General features: G+C 33.3%; 1 protein-coding gene across 1 annotated transcript; it reads left to right on the top strand.

Moving 5' to 3' along the window:
* Positions 1 to 1762: 1762 nt before the first annotated feature.
* LOC111637483 lies at positions 1763 to 7310 on the top strand. Its single transcript, XM_023382985.1, has 6 exons — positions 1763 to 1856; positions 3155 to 3309; positions 3542 to 3617; positions 4510 to 4607; positions 5415 to 5517; positions 7027 to 7310. Exons 1-5 carry the CDS (start codon positions 1844 to 1846, stop codon positions 5496 to 5498), a joined length of 426 nt encoding a protein of 141 aa, XP_023238753.1. The 5' UTR covers positions 1763 to 1843; the 3' UTR covers positions 5499 to 5517; positions 7027 to 7310.
* The last annotated feature ends 20261 nt before the right edge of the window (positions 7311 to 27571 follow it).

The following is a 27571-nucleotide window of genomic DNA, read 5'->3' as shown; positions in this document are numbered from 1 at the left end:
GCGGATAGATACGCGGTTAATTAGATGGGGAATTATCACGAGCGATCTCGTCGAGGACTTCGGGTTCAGTATGGAGTAGATAATTGTCGGAAGAAACGCACACCAATCCAAGTTCGTTAATAAAATACCCGTTTATTCCGGTTATTCCGTACATTTACACATAGTTAATTATTTAAAAAGTCGAAGGTACAGATCCCTCTCGGGAATTTCAATTCGCATAGTTCATAAAGTAACGGCAAAATATAAAGTAGTCGCGACCCTAACCGCGAGGTTGGAATATTCGAATAGCGAGAGAAAGCTTACATATCGCGTGTAGGATAAATACCTCTAGTTATACAGGATGGTGTTTTCAGGAAGATCTTGGAGTTCGAATCCCGGGCTCGTTAAAATAGTTCGTGAGTCGACGTAAGTCCGCAAATCGTAGAATAGTTCTATCGAGGATGGTGGCGACGAGAGGTAGGTAATCCACACACACACAGTATAGAAAATAACTTGTTCCCCCTTGTGTCGTCATCGTACTTGTCTTTTATATGGGGGCTCTCTTTTCGAGATATCTTCATGTACGTCACAGGTGATGAACTTCGTTGACCAATGGTGGGCGAAGTGACAAAATTATGACACAACAGTAAACTCATCTTCTACAGGGAAGTATTGTCGTGGGAACGGAGTTTTTATGAGCGATTTTTATGAGAAAATTTATCGGTTGTTTTTCCCTTTTTGTGTTAACCCTAATTTAAAAAATCGGTTTGATTTTGAAACAAAACGGTAAATAAAGGAACTAAAATGAATATAAGTATTCGAATCTGGGCCCTCTTAAATCCTGACCCTCACACACATATTCTCTTAATTTCTGTCGTAGGGAATAACTATGATAACTGGAATTGTTGAAAAAGTTACTTTATTTGCAAGCTACACTTTTGATCAACATTTTAAAAAATAAATGTATTATCCGAGAAGCAAACATCATTCAATGAATTAATAAGAATGCACCGATATAATTTGACCTTTGAAGTAGTAATCAGATCGATAGAATTTTTTATGCAAGAATTTCTCATGCAATTGTTAGAAATTCGAGAGGGCCTCGAATTTCTAGAACAAGGAAGACAGAACACTTATTTTGTATCACGAGAAGTGATGTTACACACACTCGGAAAGATACATTTTTCACATTATCATGCTTTACCAACATTCTACGCTATAATTACGAGATTTGTAATGGAGAGTTACCTATAAACGCACAGTGAGTTGGTGATCTTTTTATCTTTTTAAGGCCTCAGAATTTTTCATCGTGCTATTCAGACTTCACTAGCTAATATTAAAAGATTGATCGCAGACAACATAGATACATTAGACGAGCCGGATTTGGAACTCGGGCCATATGTTAGTTATGCCTGACCTAGACAGATGGCCCAAGTGCTGCGTTGCGATAACTAAACAAACGAAACGAAATATAAAAATAAATAATTGATTTATAGAAATTTAATCGAAATTTCCAGAAGCAATGTACGAAATGACGTACGTTAGAAGGATTTGAAAGTAAGTACCGAGTTTCTTAGCAATTGGTCGAACAGCAAAAAAATGTAAAGCGAACAAACAAAGAAACATTTTCATTTATAATCGCACACGTCGTTCTTCATAGTTACTTATAAAAAAAAATAAATCCCAAAATAAAATTGATTGGCACGCGTAATACTTAGCACGTGCTTCGATTATCATTCCGTAAGCACGATTTTTATTGTTGCATAAACAATAAATTTTAAGAATTCTTTTTCAACTATTGTTGAAGCGATTGAATTTATACAAATTTACAAAGCGATTATACAAAACGAATTTTTTGAAAAAAATGGAGTTTATTGGTAAGTTAAATACTTTTTAATGTATAATTATATTAAATCTTTTATAACATGTTTGTAATAAATACAAAGACACACATTTAATAGTAATTTTCTAGGGGATATTTGAAAATCCGAATGAAATTGTTATACGATAAACAATATTTAACTTTGCATTTATTTATTTATTTAAGGATTTGTTCATCGAGTAATGCTATATTTTATATTTACGAAATGTTCTGGTCCATTACATTATCTATCGATATTATTGAATAAATAAATCGATGTTCACCGCTAGATAAATGCATACAATTCACATTTATAAGAAAAAAACTTGTAACGAAAGGGTAACAAATGCGGCAATTATTTTTAATTGGTTAAAATTATCTATTGATTTCAATTTACTTTTTATCGTTGTTTCTCGAGTATAAAGATATAAAGAATATTTGATTATTTACATTTTGTAAAGTTAATTTGAAACTTGAATATTTTAAACTCATTTTACTCAAACTTTTTATTAAATTGTATCAATGAATATAAAGTAAGCTTCTAAGTATACACATAAACATCAACTCACAGCCCGAGTAGATAATAACAACACCAAACGATCGCCTAATTATCGGGCTATAATATGGCTATTATAGCCCGATTATATCTAAATCTAATATATCTAAATCTATATACTTCTGGAAGCGAAGACTCGCTCGGGGTCCGGGTGGCGTAACTGGCAAGCGCACCGCACGGCGAGCGGAGGTTGCGGGTTCAAGCCCCTGTCCCGGGTCAGTTCTTTTATTCCAGAATGTTCTAAATTTATTTATTTAATTAAGAGATGGCGCCTAACGCCTACCTCTAATTGTCAAATTACTTAGTTCCAATAGCCATATTATAGCCCGATAATTAGGCGATCGTTTGGTGTTGTTCTAAGTATACGCTAATAAATATCCGTCTATTTACTTCGACAGAGAAAAACTCTTTATTAATATTACATTTTCAGTTGACTTTATGATTGAAACAATTTACACTCTCTATACAATTAATAATTTCAAATCTCAACGCAATATTTATGTTTTTATATCACGTTTAATTTAAGAAATTTCTAAGCAAAAATTAATTAATTGTTTTTTGAATTTCAATAGTTATTTTTGTAAATTTACCATATACTTTTAAAATATCTTTCTAGAATAACAATTTCATGTGTTTATTTGGTTTAAAGTGTTTGTTATTTGCTTTGTTTCTCTTTTTGAAATTCCTATATAATTTTTGAATTCAGGCGAAGAAAATGTTACGAATTTCTGTTTATTGAGTTTTCTTTTATTCTTTAGAATGCAATAAGGGAGAAGAAATTATTAATTCGAACGTACAAGTTTCGGGTGACGAAAAAAAAGTCACCTTACAGGATTCTGTGGAGACTATTGTACACATCATCATGGATCTGGCAGCACAGAAAAGGAAAGAAGAATCAAAATCGTCTTCTTCTGTAAGTGACAATTCGATGGAAATAATTGAAAATAATTTAACAATTTTTATCATTTAAAAGTTTACAACTGAAAAACTCATGACAACCATGCACAATCTTATAAAATGTGTTATTTAAAATGGATGCAAAGTGTTTATTTATAAATAAATAAATATTTTCTGAGTTAATAAAAAAGCACTATAAGTAGTGTAAAATTATTATATCATTAATCAGATTCTTTCACTTTTTACAGGACTTTGCTGAAAAATTAAGCATGGAAAAAGAAGATTCCATGGAATTGAACGAAACAGGAGAAGTGATGGAGGAAGGTGAGGTCACAAAGAGATTATAAAAACATTTTTCGATTCATAAAATAATTTGTTTAAATATTATTATAAAGAATAATTGAATGTTAAATTCATTGTGTTAAAATCTGTTTACATTAAGTAACTTAATATTAATTATCCATGTACAGTTTGTCAGGTGTGTTGGATGTGGTAGTTTATTATATTCGAAACAATTCAAAATTAGCGTTAATTTCAAAATGTTTATTTCTAAAAGGATTTCATTCATTTCGTCAAAAGTACTTGAGATAATTATTTTTGTTGCTTAAATTTTTCAATTTCTCGCGTTGTCAAACGAAAAGTCAATTTAATTACGTTTATATAAATGCAAAGGGTTTATTATGTATAACGTCCGGTATATAACCACAAAATGAAACATAAACATTGAAATTAACATTAAAACAACAAATAATTTGCGAAACACAAACAGAAAAACACTGTGCACTTTGCTCTTAAAATTCGAAAATTTCATTCATTCAAAATAATCGAATTCATTCAATTCATAACATTGATTCGAAATAATATTCCATTCTTTATATGTTTGATTTTTTGATTCAATCAGAATGGAAAAAATCTGAACTTATATTTATATTCATAAAGATTACATTTATGTAACGTACTGTTTATACATGTGTACTGCTTTGTCATTTTTTATAGTTTACATATTATATTTGTATATATTTATAAACTTTTCAATCCAGCTTAATTTGCGAGAATAAATGAATATTGAAATACGTACAAATTTTTTACATAAACACGGATATTTTACAATGTTATATTTGTTATTTTTTCTAAACTTATTTATGGTTAATGGTAGCATTACAACATTAAATTACAAACAAATTGAAATGTAAATTATAAAATTATTACTTTTTAGTATCAAAAGAAATAAGAAAATTTGATGAAGCCAACAAAACAGATAACGATCGATATTCGTGGGAGAGCGAATCTCTGAAAGATGACGATGATGATAACGTAAGATAATATTTTGTATTTTTTTTTTACTTTACACTTATAAACCCATTCCCGTTCTTCGCTGAACTTTTTGAATAATGTTATGGTATTTGAAGGTTTTCGTCACTATAAATAATTTTATACATTTTAAATGATCGGCCTTAGAAACATTATATTGAAATTTTGAAAAAATAAATTTCAAATTATTTAAATATTACTTTGAAAATGGGTAAAATTACGAAAATACTAATTCAGATATTTTATTCTTGGAAAATTAATTGTTATAGCGGAACGCATTCGATTAAAACATTACATAATACCAGGTTATCCGACAGCTCAAAATTGGTTTTGAATGGTTTTCTAGAGTGCGAGTTTAAATATTTGCTGTATTTTTCGCCAAATTTGATTGGTTGGCAGATTACTGTTTGACAAATGAAAGGATTTGTCTTAACAAATATCTTAAAAATTTGAAATTGTCCCATTTCGTATTATCCGAGTATCGCTATAAAGGTAATGATGTTAGACTAAAATAATTACTATTTATATGGTGGTTACATCTTAGTGTTTGATTTATATATTTACGTAACAATTTAACATACAGAGTGACCAATTTAGCACATTATAAAAATTCTTTATTCCATCTTATTCCACACCATTTAATGACTGCCTCTCGGTGTAATAAACCCGTACATAAGACAACCTATGTAGTTATAAATCATATACTATAATATATTATAATACAAGAGTTGGTAGTACAAAATAGTGTAATAATCTTAATCTTTGTAGTTGTCATTTCCTAGTTTACCAATATATTTATACTCTTTGCAGAAAACTACAAAGTGTTCAGATATCTTCGTCTATATCTTTTACAAACTGCCATCAGCGATTTTTTCGTGCTGCAAAAGAAAATAAATGCTTAATAATGAAAAAGGTACGTAAAAGATTATTTATATTTTAATTATAACATGACTCTTATTTAATAAAAGTTAAGCGGTGTAAGATTTAAAATGTTTAAATTAATTAACGATAACAAGAATGAAGGTTACGATAAATGTGCAGAATAATATTCACATAAAATTCAATTCACTTTAACACCAGGTTATTCTACCAGTAAATAAATTACTTAGAACATAATGCCATAATCGTCAATACCAATTCATTCCGTCATTTGTCGGTTCGGAACAACGTATGAATAACAGTTATATCTACAAAAATTTCTTTATCTCGCTATCACTGTACTTTCATTGTGTATGAAGTACTTGTGACAATAGAACACGCTGCTGTTACTCCTAAAGTCCAGACGAGTTAATAAAAATAGTTAATGCGTAAACAGTACATTACAGCCTTCTCTTTTAACTGTCTTTACTCTCTTAATTATGAAGATAACTGTATATTATAACTATAACTGGTTTAATAATAAGGCCGCATTTTAGTTTGTTATACCCCGTTTGCACGGAGTATTTCAATCCTGATTCAGATTAAACGCGGCGAATATGCCGTAGTGCGATTTCTCTCGAGTGAAACTAGGTTCAATCACGATAGACTCATCGAGTTCTTAAAACTAGATTCAGTAATAATAGAGTTTTCGCAATTTCACACTCGCGAAAAAATACAACAAGTCGGCTGTTAACAGAGAAATAAAAATGTCGTCTGTCTATTATTAAATTTATGGAATGAAAAAATGTTTATTTCTAACCAAAAGTTTCATTTGGTTTGTTGGTGTCCGTGACTTAACGCGTAGTTATCTCAGTTTTATCATCGCATATACCTGGTTCTTTTCGAGCGGACTGCCTGTTCAAGCAGCTTGACAGTTACAATCCAGACTGTAAGTAAATCGAGTTCGAAGTAAGTCGCGAACGTTGTATTACTGTGTTTACTTATAATATAATCTGCGTTAAGCAAAATTCAAAGTAGCAATTTAGAAATTATGTGTGTTTACAATTTTGCTAAAATCACCCCAAAAGCTTGATTTGTCTACACTTTTATACAAATTCTATGTATTAATTTGTCATCTATGCCAACTTTTGTTCTGGTTTACCCGAAATTTAATCGACAGTTTACTGTTTTTTCCGACTTTTATGCTTCTGTATGTATTTAAATGTATATGTGTCTGTATATACCAGCGTGTAAACTAAGTGCCTAAAAGAAAGTTTAGAGTTTTGCATTATAGACAGCTTTATAATATACATTTTAAAAAGAAACTCATATCACCATATTAAAAACACTGAAAAATCTCTTACAAAAATACATGAGATGACAAGCAATTTATTAAATTAATTTATGTGTTTTCTGCAATAAAATGACTTTATTATTTGCGACATAGATAATAATTAAGTAAACGTAAAATGTAGACAAAAGAAAAACATGTAAGTTATAAATAATAGGTTTTGTAATTAAAATTGATTTAATAACGCTTTTTTTTTTTTTAACACTTTTACAGAAGAAACTGAGCTGTTGCAGTTTCCTTCTTTTAGTTCTTCATATTTTGAGAAAATCTAATTTTAAGAAGCATTTACAGAAATTATTCTAGAATTCAATCTAAGTTAAAATATTCATTCCATACTGATTAAGAATTTTCACGGATTGGTGAATTTTTGATTGGGCGTGTTATCAGAAAATAGCGGAATGAAATTAGCATAGAAGAGCAGTTTCTGAAATACTACAACAGCATTGATTATAAAAAAAAGCTTTAAAATCGATTATAATGGTGATGATTAATTAATTAATGGCTTCAAGTTAAAGTATGGAACTTTTTGTTTGTTAAATTTATTTTTAAAATCTGCGCCTTTAGCGGAACCAAAAAAAGTTTTGTTCTTGAAAAAAATTTTAAAATCCGCGCCTTTAGCGGACCCAAAAAAAGTTATTAAAAATGTTTAAAATCCGCGCCTTTAGCGGACCCAAAAAAGTTATTAAAAATGTTTAAAATCCGCGCCTTTAGCGGACCCAAAAAAGTTATTAAAAATGTTTAAAATCCGCGCCTTTAGCGGACCCAAAAAAGTTATTAAAAATGTTTAAAATCCGCGCCTTTAGCGGACCCAAAAAAGTTATTAAAAATGTTTAAAATCCGCGCCTTTAGCGGACCCAAAAAAGTTATTAAAAATGTTTAAAATCCGCGCCTTTAGCGGACCCAAAAAAGTTATTAAAAATGTTTAAAATCCGCGCCTTTAGCGGACCCAAAAAAGTTATTAAAAATGTTTAAAATCCGCGCCTTTAGCGGACCCAAAAAAGTTATTAAAAATGTTTAAAATCCGCGCCTTTAGCGGACCCAAAAAAGTTATTAAAAATGTTTAAAATCCGCGCCTTTAGCGGACCCAAAAAAGTTATTAAAAATGTTTAAAATCCGCGCCTTTAGCGGACCCAAAAAAGTTATTAAAAATGTTTAAAATCCGCGCCTTTAGCGGACCCAAAAAAGTTATTAAAAATGTTTAAAATCCGCGCCTTTAGCGGACCCAAAAAAGTTATTAAAAATGTTTAAAATCCGCGCCTTTAGCGGACCCAAAAAAGTTATTAAAAATGTTTAAAATCCGCGCCTTTAGCGGACCCAAAAAAGTTATTAAAAATGTTTAAAATCCGCGCCTTTAGCGGACCCAAAAAAGTTATTAAAAATGTTTAAAATCCGCGCCTTTAGCGGACCCAAAAAAGTTATTAAAAATGTTTAAAATCCGCGCCTTTAGCGGACCCAAAAAAGTTATTAAAAATGTTTAAAATCCGCGCCTTTAGCGGACCCAAAAAAGTTATTAAAAATGTTTAAAATCCGCGCCTTTAGCGGACCCAAAAAAGTTATTAAAAATGTTTAAAATCCGCGCCTTTAGCGGACCCAAAAAAGTTATTAAAAATGTTTAAAATCCGCGCCTTTAGCGGACCCAAAAAAGTTATTAAAAATGTTTAAAATCCGCGCCTTTAGCGGACCCAAAAAAGTTATTAAAAATGTTTAAAATCCGCGCCTTTAGCGGACCCAAAAAAGTTATTAAAAATGTTTAAAATCCGCGCCTTTAGCGGACCCAAAAAAGTTATTAAAAATGTTTAAAATCCGCGCCTTTAGCGGACCCAAAAAAGTTATTAAAAATGTTTAAAATCCGCGCCTTTAGCGGACCCAAAAAAGTTATTAAAAATGTTTAAAATCCGCGCCTTTAGCGGACCCAAAAAAGTTATTAAAAATGTTTAAAATCCGCGCCTTTAGCGGACCCAAAAAAGTTATTAAAAATGTTTAAAATCCGCGCCTTTAGCGGACCCAAAAAAGTTATTAAAAATGTTTAAAATCCGCGCCTTTAGCGGACCCAAAAAAGTTATTAAAAATGTTTAAAATCCGCGCCTTTAGCGGACCCAAAAAAGTTATTAAAAATGTTTAAAATCCGCGCCTTTAGCGGACCCAAAAAAGTTATTAAAAATGTTTAAAATCCGCGCCTTTAGCGGACCCAAAAAAGTTATTAAAAATGTTTAAAATCCGCGCCTTTAGCGGACCCAAAAAAGTTATTAAAAATGTTTAAAATCCGCGCCTTTAGCGGACCCAAAAAAGTTATTAAAAATGTTTAAAATCCGCGCCTTTAGCGGACCCAAAAAAGTTATTAAAAATGTTTAAAATCCGCGCCTTTAGCGGACCCAAAAAAGTTATTAAAAATGTTTAAAATCCGCGCCTTTAGCGGACCCAAAAAAGTTATTAAAAATGTTTAAAATCCGCGCCTTTAGCGGACCCAAAAAAGTTATTAAAAATGTTTAAAATCCGCGCCTTTAGCGGACCCAAAAAAGTTATTAAAAATGTTTAAAATCCGCGCCTTTAGCGGACCCAAAAAAGTTATTAAAAATGTTTAAAATCCGCGCCTTTAGCGGACCCAAAAAAGTTANGTTTGATTGTATTTAATTTGTTTTTGCCTATATTTTATTTTGAAATATTTAATTAAACAGAAAAAATACTTATTGCTAAAAAAAAACAAAAGAAATGTGCTAATTTTAAAGTAAAAGCTCTGTAGTTTTTTTCAATTGTCTTGCCTTTTTGCGAAATTTGACGCTGAAGTGTAATTGTTTTTACATTTGGATGACCTTCAGAACAGCTGATATCGCCTTTCGCGGAACATTCTCATAAAATTTACAAGTGTAGAAGGGTTTAAAATAAGGTAAATACTAGCTGGCCGTATATTTTTAAATATTTTCAAAAAATTACGTTTTATTTTGCGATTTCCGACCCTTGACTTAATTAAACGTATATATAATAAAATCTGTTAATTAACAAGATTAAAAAACTATTGGAGGTCGTTTTTGACATTAGAAGCTAGTTTTACACAACTTTATCGAAGTAAAATCCATGCTACAAAACTTTAGAACAATGTGCTAATTTGATGAAAAATTTCTTAAAAAGAGAGTTAAGCGTTAATTGTGCGTCATTAAAAGTAGATTAAAATCGCAGTAACATTTTTCGCATAAAATTTTATTTTAAATTTTGGAGACTTAAAAAACAATCCAAATATAAAAAAAAACTTATTCCAAAGGGTCCGTAAAGCCGGTCTTTTTTAATATTCGACTTGGACCACAAGTGGCGCTTAAAATTAGCTACAATTTTTATCTATATCTTTACACTGACATTTGTAAACTTTGAACACAATAAACAACTTTCGATGTACAGAAAATGTTTTTATCTTTTCTCGTGCGATTTCTTAAAACCTCGTATAGTAATAAAACATACATACACACATGAAACACTTTGGCCATACACGAGGTGTTTAGCCAGCGGAAAAAAACGGTAAGCGAAAGAGGAGGCTAAGAGAAAGAGGAAGAAGAAGGGAGAGGATATAGACAGTAGAGAATAATAGAATCCCTCTGAACGGCGTACGTACGGCTAAAGTATTCTTTAGGTTTGATGTCGGCGTGCAATTTCTAGGCTTCAATGCCGTAGTTCCCCGAGGGGTCTAAAAGAAAACCCGAGTTTAGCGAACAACAATATAGAGTTTGTGGTGCGAGTTCAAACGTTACTTGTACACGGCAAACAGAAGTACACGGTTTACGTTTTAACTCCAAGAAAAAATCGTTGGGGCGCAGGTACGCAACATCACGTGACTCGGTGAACGTCGCTCGTTGACTCACGGAATATTTGTTTAAAAAATTGCGGATACATTTAACATCGAGGGTTACCAGCAATAGTAAATAAACAAATTAAAGTATTTTAAAGTATTTATAAAATGTTTAGTAACACTAAATAATTATTTTTAATCAGCGTGGTGTCTCCTACCGTGCGATAGAACGATACGACTATCTCGTACTTTTGTCGAAGGCTTATGGCTTATGTAAATTCGAAAGCGGTTCGAAAAATTAATTTTTAGAAAATTTACAAACGTATTACACTGTAAATAGCTAAAGATACCATGGAAAAACAAACCTACCATTACTTACGCTATTACGAAGTTTGTGCCAGGAATTATAATGCGAATGACCAGGTCTTATAATGTGAATGACCAGGACTTATAATGCGAATAAAACTAAACGTGAGTGACACAAAATGACAAAGTAAACAACATGAACGGACAGACAACAGACAAACATGCCAGACACCAAATTTTTTTCATTTAATTTTATTTATTTATTTTTTATTTTAAGCAACTCTCCACTTCATTTCTTTGAATACAAATAAATACAAATAAGACATGTGTTCAGATAAATAAAATTGGATTTTTTTTCCTTGCAGAAAGTATTATTTGGCAAGTCTTACAGGTGAATGAATTTTTATATCATTTATTCAAAGTGTCATTATATTATTATATATAAGCGATGAGGCACTATAATATTAATTTAATTAGATGTGTTGAGAGTTTAAAATAAATCATAAAATGAATGTATTTTATATTGCATCACTTTTAGTTTCAAAAATGAAATACAATAAGAAGACGAAGTCTTCTTAATCATATAAAATACAAAAGTTATGCTGATGCCCTGTTAGATTTTTGTACCACTGTAGAACGTGAGTAATTGCACTAAAACCCAGAGTAAACAGAAACTTAAATTACACTAATTACAGGAAAAGAAATAAACTGTATTATTTGTACTGAGTTTTGACCGTAGACACGATGTATTAGAAAATATCCAGATAATATAATATTTTTTTTTAGTATAAAAAAAGTAATTTACAATCCACAATTAATACACATTGCAGTAAGTGCTGTGGTGTACAATGAAGCAACTGTTTATCTACCGTACAGAGAGAGCATAGAAATAAACTTACGTAAAATAAAATTCAGTAAATTACAGAACACTGTGTATATTTATGCTCTTCATTACACGAACAGCAAAGGAAGAAAAAAATAAAGAAATTGTGTTGAACTTCCGAAACTGAATTTAATCTCTTACATTTAAAAAGAAATAGATAAAAAGAGCAGTGGATAATCGATATTTTGCTGTAATTCGCCTAAACTCTCCGTAGCGTGGTGCTACTCAGAGAAAAGCATATATATAATTATAATAAAATTACAATAAATTAAGTTAATATATAATTATATATACAGTACCTAATTTATATATAATTAATATATAATGTACAAACGAAACTAAACTTAATTAACCCGCCTAAACGTCCGTAGCGTGGCGCTACGAACGGCGGGAAAGTAGTTTAGCTGCCCAACGACGTTTTACGTAATTATAGGAGTTTTTTTACCGTTTTGTATGGATACAGCCTCAATTTTTTCACCATTTTATAGGAATCGTAATTATAGGAACCTGTCTTATAGGGGGATCTACTGTATATAAATTATATATAAATTAGGTAATGTACATATAATTATATATCAATTATATATCAATTAGGTACTGTATATATAATTATATATTAACTTAATTTATTGTAACTTTATTATAATTAAATATATATTTTTCGCCGTCTAGCGTCANTCTCCGTAGCGTGGCGCTACGCGGCAAAAAAATACATATAATTATTAATTATATGTATTTTTTTGCCGCGTAGCGCCACGCTACGGAGATTTTACGTTAACTGTCGTCTGTACGGTATGTAAATTAGGTACCGTAAGTCCAATACAGTACTGTAATTCTATACATTTCTTGTGAAAGAACATTTTTTATTCAACGGCGATTAAAATTATTTATATTAATGATGTCTTCAAAGTTCAGCAAAGTTTTCGCAGAAAAATAAGTTATTAGAAATCGGTCGCGGTTTGCTGAGCTGTTCCGCGACGAAAACAAGCTTGAACAACGGCGATGTCGAATGGTGCACACTCGGTAAGTAATCGTACAATTTTTTGTTTATAGCGTAGTTTATACGAATTATTTCCAAAAAATATATACATATTTTGGAAATGTTGAGTCTAATTAGTCTAGAATCGATTATTTTTATGGAATAAAACCTTTCAATCAGCCGTAGTCTGTAAACTTCACTGTCGGGCTGTGATTGTAAGGACTCGTAAGAAATCGGATTCCTAAAGAATGGAACGTATCTCTGATCTTATGGGGGGGGGTCGACTGTACTAAATTAGGGAAATTTAAGTCAACGTAAGAGTGAAGGTTTCATAAATGAACAAATATCTTTGTGTGAGGGCCGAACTTAGTGGAATTATTTTGTTTAAATATAGTTTTTGTTAAAAAAAGAAAATTAAAAACATAAAACAAAAATCGTCATTTTTAAAGATAATTAAACTGTTTTCCCACGGACTTATCTTTTGGTTGAAGTTGATACATCCGGAATTGGCAACAGAAAATTTAACTATCGGACGGTGAAAGAAAAATTCCCCCAAAATAACATGGGAAAAACTTAATGGCGACCCACTAATAAAAGGAAGGGGCCTATGAGTCCTGGAGTTAACTTTGAATTGTGCGTATGTTCGCCGCCGCTTGCTATCCGTCGCGCTCTAACTGTTCCTGATCGCCGCCACTCTGACAAATTTGTCGCCACTTCAAGATTTCCTACGTGTGAAAAACTCCGACTATAATTTTGTGAATTCTACAGGTATTTATCCTCGCGCAAAATTAATGTTAACTTTCTCTCTCGTTATCAGTCGTTGTTAGGGTGGTACTAGTTACGCAATATGTCAGCTTCGGATTAGCTTCGAGTAAGAAGCTATGAAATATAATCTGTAAATAGTCTATATCAAATAATAAACGGTTATTTTTATATATATGCAAGTTTGGGGAGTGCATTTCCTCTGGTTCTCTTCTTCTGCCTGTATCCCGGATCCGAAAGTCCGCAACCGCGACCGCTCACGAAACGAAATTAAACGGTTAATTCGGTTTCTGTGTCAGTCCACATAACACAGTGGTGTCATTCTGTCAAGGCGCTAAAGAGGTGCCGACCCTGCGATCTCAATTGCAAGCTCGTCTATCTCTTCACTCCCTCAACCGCTAACTACTAAAATTTAATATTATTAATCCTTCTAACATGCAAACGTCCCTAAAAAATTTCAGAAATTTCGACAAAATGCACAATAGTTATTAAGCTTGCCCTCCAAACAGACATAGAAACCCTCGAATTTTTGTTTTGTATTTCTGAAGGTATCAACGTTTCCGAGTTTAAAAATGTAAAAATTTTCGAAATTTTTAGTTATGCAATTGAGCTATGTACAGAGAATACCCTTTTTGTTTATTCATTAAATGTTACTTTCAGAAATTAATCATTACTAATTACCCAAGTAACTTAAATGAGCTGTAAGAAGTATTTAAAAATTAATTGCAAATGTTTGAATAAATAGGCGTTCCATAAATCACAATTTTCGGATCAAGACGTTAGGAAAACACAATAGAATAACGCAAGAAATTTGTAAAGATTCGCAATTAAATGTAGTTTGATTACGAAATTTTGTCAAGCACTCAGTTTTATTATTAACATCGACACGCGGGTGGTACAGAAATACAAACTTTTTTTTTCCTTACAATACAATCGCGGTGACAAATGCTTTTTATTTCTCTTCGTTCGCATTTTTCTTATTTTTCAAATTCGCCGTAAATTATGCAAGGTGAGTAATAAATCCTACCACTTGAGAATGCCGTGCATAATCCTGTAACATAAAGTACACTAGTATTTCCATTCTGTATTTACGTATACAAATAAAACACAATGAAATAACTTACCGCCGTCACTAAGTAGGAAAATGAAAAGCAGCACCTTCATTGTTCAAAAATATTTTCCACACTTTCGCGATATTAAGAGTTTATATACAAAACGATGAGGTCAAAGTAAGCGAGATACAGTTTATTATTTCATTAAATTATGTTATTTTTGATTTTAAATATTTATTTTTATTAAATGTAACATTAGAAGTCAAGGATTTTTTCTATAAAATGAATATCATCCCTAAAGGCGGTTTATTGAAAATTTTCATTATTAAAGTGCACGCTTCTAAACGATTGTTAATGGCATTCGCTCGTTGTAATAGTAATAGACACGAGCAACTATTTACTGTGACGTATAGTCACAATGTTGAGATACAAATCATTATGATATTTTTCATTTATTTAATTTAACGTATATACTCTCCACTTCAAATTAGTAGTCGCTTGCCCCTTACATCATACTTTTTCTTTAACAATAGAGTCGTGTCGGTCATTTATATAACAGCTTTCAGTAAACGTTTATATTTATATATATATATATATACGTTTCATTTTAACTTAATTTGCGAGAATAAATTAATATTGGAATACGTACAAATATTTTACATAAACACGGATATTTTACAATGTTTTATTTGTTTCTTTTTTTAAACTTATTTATAGTTAATGGCAGAACTATGATATTAAATTACAAACAAATTGTAATATAAATAAAAAATTATTTTTAATTTTTAGTGTCGAAAGAAATACTCAGATTTGATGAAGCGAAGAATAGTGATGATAAATATTAATGGGAAAGTGAATAAATGCAATATGACGGTGATGATAGAGTAAGATAATATCTTCTAATTTTTCTTACTTTACACTTATAAACCCATTGCTGTTCTTCACTAAACTTTTTGAATAATGTTTTGGTATTTGAAGATATTCGTGTCTAAAATAATTTTATACATTTGAAACGATTGGCTTTATAAAACTTTATATAGAAATTTTGAAAAAATCAATTTCAAAATATTTAAATATTACTTTGAGTATGGGCAAATTTACCAAAAGACTAATTGAAATATTTCATTCTTCGAAAATTGATTGTTACAGCATACATACATACATACATACAAAGGATAAGGCTTTACTCGGTGGTGTAGCCCTAGAAAAAGTAGGAGAGGGATGAGGGGGGAGAATGGAGGATAGAGGGATTGGATGGGGGATAGGGGATAGGGAATAAGGAATAAAACATTAAGGGAAGAGAGGGAACAGTTGGCACCTGTCGGGAACCATTAGTCCGGTGGAGAAGTCACAATAAGATACTGAAGGTACAATCAGTACAAAGAAAGGGAAATATTAATAAAAGGTAGTGCCTTCTTGACGCAGACAAAAGGGTTGAAGACGGTTGAATGGGTACCGTTACAAACAGCACAGGAAGGTGCACTCGAGAGTTAAAGTCCATTGTGAAGAGCAAGGTCCTTGGAGTGGGTCTTCATGACTGATCCTGATGGAAGAGTTGGTTCTGGTGGTAGAAGGTCTTGGTGATCGAACGTCGAGTCGGTGGATGGTTGGTGATATACCTCAATCCTGAAGGTTGATACTGGTTGTGCTGCTTGATGGTGATGCTGAAATGTGGGTCTGAGGAAAAGATGAGGGCTGGTAGTCAGCTAGGTTTAGAGTGTTGACAAATTTGAGAAAAGACTTGAATATGTCTTTGTTCTCAACAAAAGCACTGAGATGGCAGGGCCAGTTGTGTCCGTTTTTTGTGGTTTTGTTCCTCAGTTGCTGGCGGTGCTGAGCGTGCTTAGTACAGGTAAAAATGAGGTGGAATGGATCGTCTGCTTCCCTGACTGTACAGTCACAAAGCCCGTTTCCTTTTTTGAGGAAACGAAGCAAGTAGCAGTTGAAGTTGCCATGAGAGGTAAGAATCTGTGTCAGAGCATGGGTTGTGCTCAGAAAGGTAAGACGGGTTCTTTGACAAACGTCAGGAAGAAAACTGTGAGTAATGCGCCCAGTGAGGCTGCTGTCCCAGTCTTTCTGCCACTTTGTCATGATGATGGTAGAGATCTCTTTGCGCAGATGGGAGAGTGGAGCTGAGGTGTAGGAGTAATGAGAGGTCAGATTATGAGCCTTCTTTGCAAGCTTATCTGCTGTTTCATTACCACTATTACCAGAATGGCCTCTGACCCAGAAGAAGTTGATGGTAGTAACTCCTTCTAAGGCACTAATTATATCAAGACTGTTGAGGATAATTGGTAGTTTACGATTTTCTTTCCTAATCTGTTGCAGTGCGGTTCGACTGTCACTGATGATATTAACAACTTTCCCAGAGAACAAGTGAGTATTTTCTTGAATGTACTTTAAAGCCTTCCAGATTGCTAAAGACTCTGCCTGATTGTTTGAGCAGTTCTCGTACAGCTTGTAAGCTGCATCCCAGAAGAGCCGTTTTTGAGGATCCTCCAGGTGAGTGGCAGCGCCAACTACACCTGTAGCTTTGGAACCGTCGGTGTAGATGCTGAGCCCTTTCATAATTGGGGGGAATGGAAGTCGAAATTGGAGGTGATACTGTGAGCTGGGTGGCTGTTGATGCGATCCATATTGACGTCCAAGCCACAATGCAAGAGATCATCAATCAGTGGGTGGATTGTGTCTGGTAATTTATGTTTGTCGATCAGATGATGAATGGATTCAGGGCTGGCATTGCTGGAAAGCTTACTCACCAGCAGGTTCCTGACATATTTGTACGTGATAACTAGATTGATCGGGGTTAGTCCAGCAATCACTAGCAAAGCGTCTGTGGGGGCTGTCTTATAAGATTTTGTGATCGCTATGGCGGCGGTCCGCTGAGCCGAGAGGAGCTTCCTGCGGATATGGACCTTACTTGCCGCGTAACCCCACACCTCACAGCAGTAGGTGAGGATAGGTTCTATTGCACTTTTATAGATGATTTTACTGTTGTTATTATCTAGGCCCCACCCATTCTTGGCAATTGACCTCAGTTTATGACTGACACTGATGGCTTTATTGTAAGAATAATAAACGTGATCCCTCCAAGAGAGTTTGGGGTCAAGTATGACCCCTAAGTACTTAAGGTTGTTAACGTTTCGTATTGTTACTCCGTTGATCTTAATGGAAGGCTTTTTGTGTAAAGGATTTTTCTTAGGGAAGACCATAGTAGAGCACTTGGAGTGGTTTATTATTAGGTTGTGGTCTTGGCTCCAGTTGTAGATTCTCTTCAGAAAGTTGTTTGCATAGTTTTGTAGTTTTTCTTGGTTTTGATACGAGAGTAGTATTACAGTGTCATCAGCGTACCCTTGGATGTGTGGATTTCCGTCTTGTTGTGGGTCCTTGTTGAGATTCAAGATTCCATTAAAGAGGATGTTCCACAATAGTGGTCCTGACTTAGAGCCCTGGGGGCATCCCCTAGTGATAGGAGAGCAATGGAGGACCTTACCCTTTTCCACAGCCAGGGCAGATCTATCTGTGAGGTAACTCTTAAGTAGGTTAAAAGTGTTGACAGGGCAGAGGGCACCTGCGAGAGTGGCCAAGATTGCCGGCCACCAGGCATGGTCGAATGCCCCCTTAAAGTCAATACTGACCATGATTGTGTGTTTACCCATTTGCTTGGCCTTCTGGACATACGAGATGGCGTTTTCCAGGGCGTGGTGAGTGGCCTTCCCTCGCACAAATCCATATTGGTTTGGGTTGACAAAGTTGTTAACATTTAGATGGTAAAGGATCCTTTCAGCCATTAAGGCGTCTAACACCTTCCCAACCACTGAGAGGAGTGAGATGGGTCGGTAGTCGGCCGCGGCTGAGGGAGGAGAATCCTTGTCTTTCGGGATTAGCTTTATTGAGGCCTCTTTCCATTTTTTTGGAAAGTATCCACAGTCATAGCACTTGTTAAATAGGACCAGGAAGGTAGTGGGGATGGCCTCAAAAGCGTACTGGGCCATTCTCCAGTCTATGGAATCTGGTCCAGGTGCCTTCCGTTTCTTAATTTTGTTGAATTGTCGCTTAACTTCTTGGGCGGTAAAAGGCCTAACGTATTCTGTAGATTGGGTATTTATACTCCGATTCCTGATCTCTCTGTGGTATTCTGTGTCAGTATTTGGGTTGTCAGGAGGAAACAGGTCCGAGAAAATGCGTTTGTAGGTTTCTTCTGGGGTGGTTGTGAAGTTGTGATCGTCTGCGATAGTAGCTGGAGTTGTGAGCGGCTTTCTATTTTTTATGGCTGTATAGTATGGGGTTGACCAAGGTCCCCGTTCATTGGAGGCAGTGCAGAAATTCTGCCATAACTTTTTTCTTGTGCGGTTGATTAAAGTTTTGTATTCTCTAAAGTACCTTTGATAGGTTTGATGAAGGTTTTGCTTATTGATAGGATCTGTTTCTCTCCTGTACCTACGTTTTGCTATTCGCACTTTTTTCCTGTGGGCTTCAAGATCGCTGTTCCACCAGGGTGCAGATGGCTTGCAAGTTTTAATTCTAGTAGCCTTATAATAGGCCATATGGAGAGCGTTCTGAAGTTGTTCGACAGCATAGTCTATTTCTTGAGGATGTTTCAGTGAGGTCAGACCCGTGGGGTCCCAGTGTGCTTTGATGTATTCTTGAAAGAGGTCCCAATTCGTGATGTTTTGTATTATGAGGTTGTCTGGGCAATTTATACTAGAGATCTTGGTAATGATGTAAGCGTGGTCGCTGGCAGATATGTACTCTTGAGTCTGGCAGCTGATGTTGAGTTTTTGAAGTTTGGTATTACCCAGACACAAATCAATCCAGCTCTTTCCATTGTTACTTGAAAAGGTAGGCAGGTGGCTGGTGTTTAGGGACTGAAGGTTATGTTCTGACATGAACTCACTCACGGCATAGCCTCTTGGGTCTTCGACTGGGCTGTGCCAGATGGGGGACTTAGAGTTGAAGTCCCCGCAGACCAATATAGGGGATGTTGAGAACCCATTTACGTACTCCTTAAGCTCTTGGAGGGGGAAGTGAATATCCTCAGCTGGTGAAGCGTAAACATTAAGGATATACAGGTGATGTGGGCCATGTTGGACCCTGATGGTGGTGATATAACTGCTGCAGTATTGTGTGATCAGCTGGACATTCAGATTATCATTGGCAATGTGGAACCCTGTTTTAATCGGTTGGTTGTCAGTGCGCCTAGTGTAGGTTCTCCCTTTACCAAGCATGGCAATTTTCCCGTCAAACAAATAAGGTTCCTGGAAGGCTATTATATCAGCTTTCTTTTCGATGGCTGTCTGGACTGCATTTGAAGTGGCTGCCTTACTTCTCTGTAGGTTGATTTGCAGAATATTGAGAGGTTTCTTTGAAAGGTATCTTGGAATGGAGTCCGGGGTGGTATGAGAGTTGCCCATGATGTTTTTCATGTTGGGAGCCATTATTCATATCTTGTTGTCTGTATCTGACTAGCTTTGTACCTTTTGAGCATGATACAACCTTTGTCAAGTGCGTTGTGATCGGTACGGACCGCCTTGTTCTTCGGCACAGTTTTGTTGAATTGTTTACAGTTGTAACATGTGGGTTCCCAGTGGAGATTCGGACAGTCTTTAAATTTGTGTCTCTTTGTGCAGTGGGAACATTTTTGTTTTTCAGTACACCTATATGAGGTGTGTCCAAACCCTGTACAGTTATAACAACGGATTGTTGCAATATAATCGTCTAGCCGGACTGAGCTCCAGTCTATGAAAACTCTTTGTTGTTTCATAAGAACGTTCCTGATACTCGGCGAGACGCTAAGTATGATATGTTTTGAGTGACTGATTCCTCTGGGATAGAAGCTGTGACTTATTTTGGTGCTGTTACTGAACTCTTCTTTAGTAAGTAGCTCTTGTAAATGGTTGTTTTGATGGTAGATGTTGCATACTAGGTCTTGTCCTATGTTATCAGGGACATTATACAGAATAACCTTTGGAGGTTTTTGATTTTTTTTCTATTACTCTTATTTTCTCTGTTAATGCTTCATGAGTTTGCATGGCCTTTTTTAATGTTAAGAGGTCGGATTCCTCGTGAACTTGTATTTTGATGTCCCCGCTGGGAAGGGGTCTGACAGCCTTAATTTTAATCCCAAGCCTCTTTGGGTCCACATGGGTCTGTAAAAGTCCCATAATCTCCTCCAGGGTTGGAGCTGGGTGATCCGGTTTCTTAATTGGTGATATGATAATGTCATGTTTCTCGTTCTTTGGGTTGTACACACCATCCAGTTTGGCCGATTTTTTGTATATCAGCTTGGTTGTTTGACTCATAGGCTTGAGGTTCCTTTTAACAATTTCTGAGTAGGTTCCCCTGGTTGGTTGAGTGCCAGTGGCTTTCAGAACCTTTACTCTTTCTCTTAGGGCCAGCACAACCCCAAGAATTTGGTTGGCTGCAGCGTGCATTTTAACAGCAGCCTCCCTTGCCTGAGCACGCCCTTTCGTTTTGACAGAGACGTTGGAGTTTGTAGGGATACTTGTTAGGATTATATCCAGGTTCTCATTAATTGCTTAATTGCAGATATTAAATCTTCCTCTATGAAACTATTGTTGAGTGAATTATTAGTTTCCTCGACAGTCATGATGTCCGGATGCTGAGTAGTTACTTCAATGAGGCAGAAGTGAGTGAACGCCCTGGAGATAGTACCGATAATACACGGAAATATAACAAGTACCTTACCAGTAAGGCCGAAACAATAATTGAAACGACCGAGTTGAGCCGCCCGCTGATCGGCTAATCCACGCCTAATGGCTAGGCAAACCACGTGGAGAAGTACTTGTCCTTTGTTAACGGTACTTTGTTTTCGAATCGCGATATCACGACTAATAATTAATATATATTAATCAACTTTGTAGAATACATTACGGACGTGACAGAAGATATAAAACCGTCAAGTGTTCGGGAAAAAACCCAAATAGGCGATCTGCAGTGGGCGATCAGAGTTCGGCAGATTCAGACGAGAATAACTTCTGATGGAGTGAAACGTTTTCAATCGATTGTTACAGCAGAATGATGGCATTCGATTAAAAAGTTTACAAAATACCAGGTTATCGACCAGTACAAAATATGTTTTAAATGGTTTTCTACACTGCGAGTTTAAGTATTTGGTGTATTTTTCGCCAAATTTGATGGATCGGCAGATTACTGTTTAATGAATAAAACAGTTTGTCTGTACAAACATCCTAAAAATTTAACATATATTTTCAATCAGTGTCTATTTCATCAATGAAATTTTGCCATTTCGTACCATCCGAGTATCGCTATTCACGTAATGATGTTAGACTAAAATAATTACTTCTTATATGGTCGTTACATCATAGTATTTGATTAATATATTTACATAAAGTTTTAACATACAGAGTGACCAATTTAACACATTATAAAAATTCCTATTCTTTCCTACTGCACACCATTTAAAGAATGTCTCAGATTGTCTCTCGGAGAGATAAACTCTTACATAAAATAACCTTTCTAATTATAAATCAAATACAATAAGATACAATAAATATTAAAATGAAAATCATATAAAGAATTTGGTTATTTTAGCCTACCACTGTCACATTTATCACGATACTTGAATGGTAAGAAATGGTACAGTTTTATTGATCAAGTAGACNCGGAGAGATAAACTCTTACATAAAATAACCTTTCTAATTATAAATCAAATACAATTATATAATATATATAAGAGTTATAAGTACAAAATAATGTAATAATCTTACTTCCGTGCAATTTTTTGGAAAAATATTTTATTATAAAAGATAGGGTGATCCCCAGGCAATTTCTCCTTTTCTGCACACGATAACGCGCCATTGTTGCAGGAACGATCGTTGAATTCTACAAGGACAAATGGCAAAATCATTAACCGTTATAATAACAACAACGATGAAGACAAACGGAAAAAACGAAAGGAAATCGAACGAAATATCGAGCGGGAAGCGCAATTAACATTTCAGTTATTTCGAATTATTATTTACTTCCCTTTACAACATCGCTATTATATAAGGCACAGTCAGCGTGCCATTAGCGATTTTATACAAACATTTCAAGAAGTAGTTACGGTATATCAACAGACAATATAAGTGATGACAAATAAACATATGTTTTCATTTTCATTAAAACAACTGATATTGTTTGAAATGGCGCAAGGATAGTAACTGTATTTGTTAATATATGCAGTACATGTACTTTTTAATTAATTTTTTTACTGGTGTATAAAAAAAGTCATTATAAAGAAAGATACCAGTCGCCATTTCAAGTATAATTTACTTTACAAATGAAAATATTCATACATACACATTTAAACACTTTGTTAATTACCAACACAAACAGATATGTGAAAAGACAATAATAACCATCTCCAGAATAGTGAAAACGTGCTGTTTGTTCTAATAAAATGGGTGTATAATTACAAGTAAAAATCATATAAACATATATAGTTACACTTGTTATTCTCGTGTCGTTTCAAACGTACGAGTTCGTTGATCAAAGTAACTCGAAAACGAGTTGCGTAACTGTTCCGGAATTAGAATTTAAATTCTGCGTGGCGCCATCTATTACGATATTTAATTTAAAAACTTTTATTATTCTAAAATGGCAAAAAGCTTAATATTGAGGCTAGAGACGAGTTGTATAAAAATTTCTAAATCCTAATAACCGATAAAAATCTAACATGAAATAAAACACATGTACTCACTCTATTTTTCCACCCCGTTAATCTTTAACCATCAAAATTTAATATTGATAGGATCAATTGTTCTATACACAAATCCCCCTGCAAAATTTTAGAAATTTTCGACAAAAGGCATAGGAGTTAATAAGCTTCAAATTGTGTAAACAAAAGCGTGCACTTCTCACACACTAACATCAACACATACAGAAAAACCCCCAATTTTTTAAGCATTTCTGTATATTTCAAGTCCAAAAAAGTAAAAATCTTGGGGGAGATTAATATTTGAACTTTGTCATACATCACATCCGAGAAAGTAAAAAGAGCCGAAAGTAATCTAACCAATTTCAAAAATTGATATTCGTCTTTCTCGAATAGACAATGCCTTACTTTATCTTTGGTTTCATACGAATGAAATATCCGTATCCGTTAGTTGATCAGAATCCATTCCATTATTTACCTATGATTCTGCCGATTGTTTATAAAACTGTAATTACCTCTTAGAATCTGTTGCAATGTGTAATGTCCTAGGAGTGTACTGTACAATGTACCGGTGAAAAATGATAAATTCCGAAGGGATTTAGTGTATATTGGCTCATCTAAACGGTCAACACGAAAGAGGATACGCGAGAATCAATACGTAATTACAAACACCAGGCATGCCACAGCCTTAACCACGTGCTCCACCGTCCAGGACGGGCATGAGAACCTCCAGAACACCAAGTAATTAGGCAGGCCTATTAAATGGACCATATTCGTAGCCTGGAGACTTTGGAAATATATAAAGCAGTCTGATCGGTAGGTGTATTATCTTTAAGGACTGGAACATGATATTGCACGCGTGAAAGTACTTTAATGAAAAATTCGGGCAAAGTTAACCTATGTTACTTCATCTCAGACACTGTGTACATCTTTAAAATGTGTATGTGTGACATAGTCATACGCTTTCGATTTTTAGTCTTTTTACCGTACGAATTTGGTTTGGAGAGTAAACATTCCCCAGTTTACTGCACATATCTAAAATGTAAATATAAGCCTTAGGTATCAATTGAAATTTCGCAAGATGTTTTCGATTCGCTTTTACATAGTGAATTAGTGTGTCTAAAGCAATTTTTAATTCATATCAAATTACAGTAAACTGGAGAAATAAGAATAACATTAGCATTATCACCAAACCGCAGTAAAAACCGCGAAAGGAAACATAACAAAGCCACACAGAATTGCATTATAAGTTACATCAAATGTTCTGATTTTCGTTTGTGCTGGCGTGGCTGTTAAACACGACAAAATACAGAAAATAACGTGAGAAATTTATACAAAAGTTACTTCGATTCTGATATATTTGCGATTTATTCTACTGTCGAAACAAATATCTTCCGTTGTAAATATTCCCGAAAACAACTGACGGATATAATTCTTGTTGAAGTAAAAATGGTACACGGGAATATAAAATATCAAAATATATAAAAATGCACGAAAAGCGATTGTTATTATCAGCACTGCCGTGTAATATTAATTTCAGAATTAATATATTAATGTAGATATAATTAACTGCGTATAAGATACCCAAAACGATGATAAGAGCATCCAAAAATGCAATATTGTATTTTCGATAGCTCACTTTACAAAATGTCGTGGATGTCAAAAATGGATTCCACAGATCTAGAATACGATCTTGATTATCACGCATCATCGAATTAAGCTGAATATTAATTATTTAAAATTAATAAAATTAACAAAATTACGTACAAAAAACCAAACAATCAAGAATGACAAGTAAATTTTTCCAAATCGAATCTTATAATTTTATCTTAAGTACAGTTTAATATCCTGTTCTAATTACAAACAAAATGTTAAACAGAAAATCAATTTACTTAATTTTAATTTTTTTTTAATTTTCTATAAACAAAGTAAAACACAACAAGCTAAATATTATTTCTGACAAATAATATTTACCTTGACAAGGTAAATTTGACAGTTAATTCTGTCCAATGCATTTCTGTTAACCACTTCTATTTGTGATAAACCTCGTGTTTACTCGACTAATTATTAAATTTACAACCTTTATTTTAGTTATACTTTGATATTATTTTTATTTATTTATTTATGCTGCTATTATATGTCTTAATTATACAAATTTGGACTTAATAAATTTATTTACGTACGAAAAAATTACAATTACAACCTTTATTTTAGTTATACTTTGATATTATTTTTATTTCTTTATTTATATTGATATTAAGTGTCTTAATTATACAAATTTGGACTTAATAAATTTATTTACGTACGAAAAAATTACAATTTGAGTTTTTTTATAATTTTGTAAGAACGGTTCATTGCATTTTATCAATAAAATGAAAAACAATTTCAATTTCATTTTTTATTTGCCTAAAGCATCTATATTAATTTAACTGCAATTTTAAAAAAAATTGCAGTCTTACAAATTATCACTTCATTCCGTTTGCCTGTGGGTTTGTCTGTTTTCTCTTAATATCAAGAATAAAGTCAGATAGATATAATTTGAGACGAATATGGAACTAATAGAAACAGAAGACACAGTTTAAGTATATGAGATCTACCGATATAAATCAGAAGTCACGTTATTTCAATTCAAACATTTCTCCCTCAAAGCTGCTAGATTGATGACTGGCACTAATATATTGCTATCAGGAAAAGAATATTGTACAAGAAGAAGAAACTTCAAATTTGTGGTTAAGTGTACATATTTTAATCATCACGATACAAGAAAAAAGCTAATATTAATTGTGACAAGTTGTGGCAATAAATATCAGCTTTTTTCTATATTGTTAGTTCTGCAGTCGAAGACTTTATTGATAAGTTGATTGTTTATTTGCCAAATTAAAGATTTTATTTTGAAATATCAAGTAATTAATAATTTTTAAGTACATAATTCAGTTATATTTTCACCCTTCAATCACTTTCCTCTTTACTTTACATTTCGAATCAATAAAAGGAAATTACTAATTAAATAAATCTGTTTCTGATGTTTTAAACAGAGGTTTAATAACTGATATCAGCTAATTTCGAGTATCGACAAGCTGTAATTAAATAAATCACGTCACACGGAGTCGTAATCAAAAACTTAAAATCAACGGAAATTCGTGTTGAAGTCAATTAAAATTTTAAGTAGAAGCGTAAAGTGTGGAAGTCCAAACAGGAAATCACTCGGTAAGTATTCGTTTTATATAAAGCAATTTATTCAAAGTGACTATTTCTCCAGTTCTGTCAGTTTTTTCGTCATAAAACAATTAGAATTTAAAATTTAAAATTTGCTCTAGATTGAATTTTATTGAATTAAAACTCGCTCCTGTGTCGGATATTTCCATTTTCAATATACAGAAATTAAAGTAGAAATAGATATTAATATCGATACATTAATTTAGGAGTGGTTCGTTCGCATCACAGCTTTATCGTTGTAAGGAGAAAGCGAGTCAAGAGTTTTTCTTTAAATTCCTTTAATAGTCTGATAATCTCTAATATTCACTTTAATTAGTGGAACAATTTTAAAATCACGTGCATTTAAATAATTTTTTGCTGTTATTTCCTCGGTACGTATTTTAAATTCATTTTTTATTTAATTGTTAGCTTGTAAGTAAAGTCGTTATTAAAAATCCAGCAACGACTCGCTTAACTTTTCCGGAAACATTTGCTGGCGCCGTGTGTTACGATATTTATAAAAATAAAGTTTCGTATTTTTAATTATGAAGTGGACAAATAAGTTAATTCTTAGGGTAAGGATGAGTTTTATAAAAAAAAAAAGTTGTAAATTCATTACAACTAAAATTTTATTTGCATTTTAAGTTCGAACCGCACATGATAAAAAATGCACCAGAAGTCGTCTCTGGCTTGCGGGTATCGTTCGTATGTATTTTGTTCTTTTATCGCTTTATTTTAGGCGTGTTTGTTTCTATATGTTAAATTGTGTGTTATTCGTCGATTTATAATAATAAAAAACAATTAAACATCAAAATTTCCTTTAAAATAAAGAGTATTATCTTTCAATAGCATTAATGTGAGATAGTGTCTTTTATACTTAAATGTAATAATTAAATCACACATCTATGATAAGTAACGACAGCTAATTATAATACAGAAAACATTTGTGTTGAACACGATACGACCATTGCTTATTCAGGCAATTTTCATTTGATTATATCTCATTTCATTATTTTATTTATTGCTTTGGACTTTAATTTATTATTAACGCGTTTAATGGCTTTATTTTATCTTAAATTACGTGTACTAGCTTTTTTTATTTTTATCAAAATGGATATCGTTTCGG

Source organism: Centruroides sculpturatus, unplaced genomic scaffold (genome assembly GCF_000671375.1).
Source record: "Centruroides sculpturatus isolate CEXI.00-Female unplaced genomic scaffold, Cexi_2.0 scaffold1111, whole genome shotgun sequence".
In the NCBI taxonomy this organism is placed as follows: domain Eukaryota; kingdom Metazoa; phylum Arthropoda; class Arachnida; order Scorpiones; family Buthidae; genus Centruroides; species Centruroides sculpturatus.
This window is presented reverse-complemented; position numbering and strand designations above follow the sequence as displayed.

Bases quoted from the DNA above. Each gene is read 5' to 3' on its own strand.
- LOC111637483 (XM_023382985.1), top strand. The intron at 3,310-3,541 runs GTAAGTGACAAT...CACTTTTTACAG, and splicing joins AATCAAAATCGTCTTCTTCT to GACTTTGCTGAAAAATTAAG. The intron at 3,618-4,509 runs GTGAGGTCACAA...ATTACTTTTTAG, and splicing joins AGGAGAAGTGATGGAGGAAG to TATCAAAAGAAATAAGAAAA.